Source organism: Lottia gigantea (genome assembly GCF_000327385.1).
Source record: "Lottia gigantea unplaced genomic scaffold LOTGIsca_60, whole genome shotgun sequence".
NCBI classification, from domain to species: Eukaryota; Metazoa; Mollusca; class Gastropoda; family Lottiidae; genus Lottia; species Lottia gigantea.
Genome location: NW_008710050.1, coordinates 506320 through 512459, shown reverse-complemented (window position 1 = coordinate 512459; position 6140 = coordinate 506320). Strand labels below are relative to the sequence as shown.

Below are 6140 nucleotides of genomic sequence, written 5' to 3'. Positions count from 1 at the left end.
AATGAAAAAAATAAATCAAATACACACTGTAAAGATGTCCCAATTTCAATTTTAATGGCGCCAGATTAGATCCGAACGGGTACCTGGCGTATAACCATGTGAGAAACTAGCTTTACCAATCACCCAGTAGAACTTACACAAACTAAGCGCCGAAACAACTAAAGGTCGATCACCAATTGGAATGGTTGCAAACAATATTAACAGTCATAAGTTCGAACGCAAATCTCATGCAACTGAGTTGTGAGTAGCGTTCGGAACTCATGGTCACTTTTATTATTGGCAACCATATGAAACTGGTAAAAGCTATGGTCTGAGGACCTCTAGAGGTAGATCGTGAGCGCCATGTTAAAGGAGTACAGTCTGTGGATGAACTGTGACTATAGAAACTGTGACTATAGAAACTATAGAAACTATAGAAACTGTGACTATAGAAACTATAGAAACTGTGACTATAGAAACTATAGAAACTGTGACTATAGAAACTGTGACTATAGAAACTATAGAAACTGTGACTATAGAAACTGTGACTATAGAAACTGTGACTATAGAAGATGCTAGTATATTATGCGTTGGTTGACCATTTATTATCTTACCAAGGTCGTGAAAGTTTAAATTGATTGGTAAAGATAGATTATTTACGATGAGGCTACCCCATATCGCTTGTCGTCTGTTATTACAATAGCTTTAATAACTTTCAAGTCCCACGCCATTTAAACCATAGGGACCTGATTACCAACACAAATATGTCTGATTAGAGTGAATTATAGATGTTTTAAAGGAAACCCAGGAGAGATTAATTCTGGTATATATAATATACTATATCAATTAGACCGTATTCACTTTCTAATCTTATTTCTACCTGGTGGTAAATCAGGGGTAGATAACTCACGTATGCCTATTCTATTCCAAACTTTTGTGTATTGTATTGAATTTTTCGTGACCTTTATAAAATGTCTGATTTTAATTGCAACTGGAATTACGACGCATAGCAAGGATCATATTATATCAAAACGTGATTTGTAAAACGGAATGGAATTCTTTGAATCAACGGCGACTAAGGTACAGTGCATGAGAGCAAGTTTTAATCCTATACAAAATGAAATCTATATTCTACTTTCACTTCCAAATCGCGTTAGATGTGTTCTTTGCCTTCCTAGATGTATTCTTGTGGTGTGACTAACTATGTAAATGTACCCACCTCCACCAGACCTTGTAGAATTCTAACTGTTATAACCATACCATAATGAACTTTGGCTGCAGCTGGTAGAAATAAATTTAGAAATGATGAAATTCCTATAGCTAAACCAAATAACCTGAAATGGTGAAATTGTATATTATTAGTTTTGTTTTTGACTATTTAACCACAAATCACGCGTGTTAACGATCTAATTTGGCAATACATTGGTAGCAACAAATGAACATTTTGAATGAGGAAGCATATCAATTATAAGTGAGTAAGTGATATCAGGTGTCTAGAAGATCGACAGAATTGTCCCTGGTCAACAACAGATTTCTGTGCATCGTTAACAAATACTGAGATATGACATGTTTCATATTTTATATGTCATTTCACAAGAAAGATATGACATATTGGGCGTGTTTTAGGATACGATGTCTTTTGGGGTTAAAAGGTTACCTTGAATACTTAATCACCGATTCTTCAAGGTTGGCCGATCCATAAATGCTTACTTCCCCTCCTACGAAAGTACATTTAATTTGACCTTCAACTCCCCACCAGCTGTTCGATTGATAGGACCCACCCCCTCCCCCCTCCTCCCCCCTCCCAATTCCAGAACTAGTGCATAAGTTCAAATTAAATGCGATGATAAAACACATTGTTCGTTTTATTATAACAGTGATAAAAGCCAGAATGTTGTAATGGGAAGAAATTGGTGAAACAGAACTCGAGGGAAGACTTTTTGTCTGATGTTTCTATTCATTTCTCTACGTCAGTTTTAATTTTATATTTTAAAAGAATAATAAGTATCTAGGGAGGATTATAATATTAGTTTAGTTTGAATTTCCAATATGCAAGCTAATGGTGAAATAGAAGAATACATGTCTACCGGGGCTATACTGGTATTAACAGGAATGTTACATGTAGGTGGACTTCAAGGCCAAATCTAAGTAAGCTTACAATAACGAATAGCCATGCTTGAATCAATCTGATTAAAAGGCAAAGAAGGTTTTAAATGTCTAGTAGTTTTTTATTCTGTGAAAGACTCGACTTGTCATGATCTGACTATATTGTTAAGAACATCCTGTTTAAGGTCATTTTGTTTTCAACCAGCCAAATGCTTTGTTCAGTAAAGGACTTCGTGTTACACGTGAGGAATTCTGGGATATTCATTGATAAGCATTGGCTTGTATAGTCTAACCACATGCCACAGAACACGATTTTAAGAAAAACCCTGTCAGATCATGGATTGTTAGTGAAGTAATCTGCAGAAAAACATAAAACGAACATCGAGATCTACATTTTAATCAGATTGTTATTACCATTGTAAAATAAAGGGGTGCCGATTTAATATTCTGAAAGGTGTACTCGACAGTATAAATTGAGACTAATCATCATTGATGCAAGTATTTATACCAGGGGTTGTCAACCTTTTTTCTTCTATTATCCCTTTCAGAATCCAAGATCAATTGCATTATCTCCCTTTCCCCCTATAAATCCTTATTATTACCCCCCTTATAGATCCTTACTATTACCCCCCTTATAGATCCTTACTATTACCCCCCTTATAGATCCTTACTATTACCCCCCCTATAGATCCTTACTATTACCCCCCTTATAGATCCTTACTATTACCCCCCTTATAGATACTTACTATTACCCCCCTTATAGATCCTTACTATGTTAGATTTTCTCTTAAGTTTTCCCTGCAACCATTTCATCATCTGTCCAGAGGTTTTCTGCCCGACTACAAAATGCCTCACTACAAAAGCCTTAATTAAGACGACTGTAACACTACAACTGTTGTATAATCATTAGAACGTACCTATTAGCTGGTAACCTGGAAGCTAGATAACCTCCCGGTATCTGTGTTATGATGTAACCCCAGAAAAACGAACTGTCCACTATACCAACTGTTTCCGGCGTCCAACTAAACTCTGGTTCTTGCTGCAAAAAACAAACATTAGATAACATTATAATATATTTTATATAACAAACTATTTCTCGAACAAAATTACTTTTTCGCTTCTTTTTTTATAATTTAAATGCGAGACGAAAGTTGTTTAATATCTTTGAACGTGAGCTGAAAATTGTTTCATATTTTGAAATCGTCCAGGACAAATATATTAAATTTAGATGACAACAATACACATAAACACACAGTCGTTTACATTTAAACGGTAGAGAAGCTCATGTAGGAGTCGAAAGGTCGGGCGATTAAAGGTACTGTTGGCAGAAACCAAATCTTTCTGGGGAGAATGGTATAATTAGCACTTATACAAAGTCAAGACAATCCTCTACAGTCTGTCTCTTTAAATTTTATTTCATTTAATCCCATCGCCTGCCACGTAATACCCCTTCAACAGATGTGCCGTGGGAAGAGATAGATCTGCTATGATAATATGGTTTGATTACCAGCTCAGAAACAGTACAATATGATTGTAATGTGATTATATAAAATACTGCGGAAATAAAACGTCAGTATTCAGTCATGCACCAAGGAAGTCAGTGAACGATTTCAATTTTCAATTTTCAGAAAAAACAATAAAATGAAAAATGAAATGAATGGAATGTTACGTAACTACTTTTCTGCACCGTTTTGACCATGCAGGGTGCAATGAGGGAAATTTTGCCAGCACAGCTGCAGCATTATCCTGCTCTTTGTCGAGGGATTTTTAACGTGCACAGCCTGTAGTACACAGAGCTCCAAAACAACAGCAGAAATTTGGTGACAATAAACACCCATCATCTTGTATCGAACGTATCTCACTCAGGGTGTATTGTTTGGTATTATTAAGTTATTATGAGAAGCTAAGGGAAGCTCAATTTCCTATCAGAATAATTCAATAACTCTACATATTAGTATCTATTTGTTTACTTTCAATTTATTTATTATAGTAAGTGACAGTTGGAGATCAGATTAGCGGAGAATAATAGCCGATACTTTATACATTTGTTACTTTAACATTGTTATTTTATTGGAACATGTTCGTTTTATTATTGATAGTCAGTCAAGTGAAGGTTTGGACAAGGTTTTCTAAAATATTTATATGAATCTGCATCATTCCAAGTTTCAGTCAGACGTCTGTAGTTCCTGCAATTCCACTAAAACTAAGTGTTTGATAACGTTACTAATCGCAAAATATGCTTTATCACAAAATAACGTTATTAAACGCTACGTTTTAATGAAATTACAGAAACCACAGATGTCTGATTGAAAATTAGAATGGTTCAAATTAATGCTATTATTGTACATATAAAAAATGTAGAAAATCTCTTTACATACCCTTTAATGTATTGTTGATATATTAGTTTTTCGGATGTAATTTTTTTATGTTCTTCACGACCTAACTTTGAATATTACTTATTCATATTATCTTGACCCTCGACCCCCCTGCCCCCCCCCCCCCACTCCCCCTCTTTCCCCTTACAATGGATCGTCTCTTGGTATGTCTTTATGAGACTTTCTAAACCGTTTCAAGATGAAATGAGTTCAAATGCAAAAAGGTTTTCTTTTTCCAATTTTAGACCAACAGATGTTATTAATGATGTTCAGAATTTACGTTAGATTAAAAAAAAAACAAAAAAATAAAAACAGTATATTATCTCGGTCCACATGTGTTAACTCTACAAATTTGAGTGTAAAATTATTTAGCTTGGAATTGAATATAGCAGTATATTACTTCTATCCTATAATAAAATGGGAATTTTAAAAACATAAACCACATTTTAATGGGAGTCATTAAGTTGGTGTGATTTGGTCGAGGGATTGGAAGAGAATTATATCACAGTAATGAAAATCGCTGTTTTCAGTGAAACAAGAATACTACCGTTAGCAGTCAAGGTATAAAACAAAGTTGGTAATTACTTGACATTGTGAAGATGAGGGGTAGGTAAAGTAATAGAATATTAACAGCCATCATGATCATCTGTACAGTGAAAGAGCGATATTAGTTGTAGATATTTTACATTAAATTGCCAATAACCTGTTTACAAATCTACCTAAGAAAAATTGTAAATATTTGAATAACTAAAGATGTTGTCAGAAGGTCGGTCTGTTAGTATGAAGTTATAACTTATATGATATATTTCTGTTTAAAATCAAGACAGAATCGGAAATTTCATTTGTTTTTTTATTCACAATAAGCACTGGAGAACGATAACAAAAACCCACCAAGTTAACATTGTATTCTAATTCTAATTTGTTTATTTAATGATTAGGTCTAGGGCAGTTGAGAGATCCGATATCAGCAAAATCTGGGGGTACAAACCATTTCCCCTCCATCACCCTGTACCCCCACCCGAGCCGCCACTGGTGTCCGTTGGTGCCAGTTTGACTGTAAGAATAAAATATATCTTACCTGGACAGTAAGGTTGAATTGAGCTTTAGTTTTTGTGTCGCCAGTAAACTGTATAGTCTCATTGGTAGTCATACTTAAAATAGCCACGCCGAGGTTACACCTGATTCCAAACGATAAGATAAATCCTACACTACTTAACAGTGCTATCTGATAACGTTTCGATATATTACATTTAATACACGGGCACCGACTAGGAATATAGGAGGACATTTTCTTTTGAGGTTTCTCCTCCTCTTCAGAATAAGCTTCGTCCAGCTCATCATATTTCACCAGAGATTTCTCATCTTGCTGTTTATGAACTAGTCTGAAATAAAAGAAAAAGAATTGATAAGTACAAAAACCAAGTTACGATTAAAAGATACTGTTACAGTACAGTAAGAGCTAACGATCCGAAACGCTAAGTCAAACCAGAAATCCAAACAACATACTGGTAAAACATTGGTAACAGCTAATGAACTTTTCACTCAATTAAAAATGAGTAAGTATTTCATGATACACAAACTATATGAGTATATCAAGTGTTTTTTATAAAATGAGAAATGGTGAATTGTCAGAAATTGTATTTCAGCATATCTTGTTTTCTGTTATATAGAAAACTAGAA

The 6140-nt window shown here is 34.5% G+C and overlaps 1 protein-coding gene across 1 annotated transcript in view; it reads right to left on the bottom strand.

Annotated features, from left to right (window-relative positions):
- LOTGIDRAFT_128007 (hypothetical protein) overlaps nucleotides 1-5748 on the bottom strand; it is a gene marked incomplete at both ends in the record, with an annotated part of 33184 nt that extends 27436 nt beyond the window's left edge. The window contains 3 exons of the mRNA XM_009064088.1: nucleotides 1199-1313; nucleotides 3003-3112; nucleotides 5545-5748. Coding sequence (XP_009062336.1) covers nucleotides 1199-1313; nucleotides 3003-3112; nucleotides 5545-5748 — 429 coding nt within the window. The remainder of the gene's footprint in view (nucleotides 1-1198; nucleotides 1314-3002; nucleotides 3113-5544) is intronic.
- Nucleotides 5749-6140: the final 392 nt, after the last annotated feature.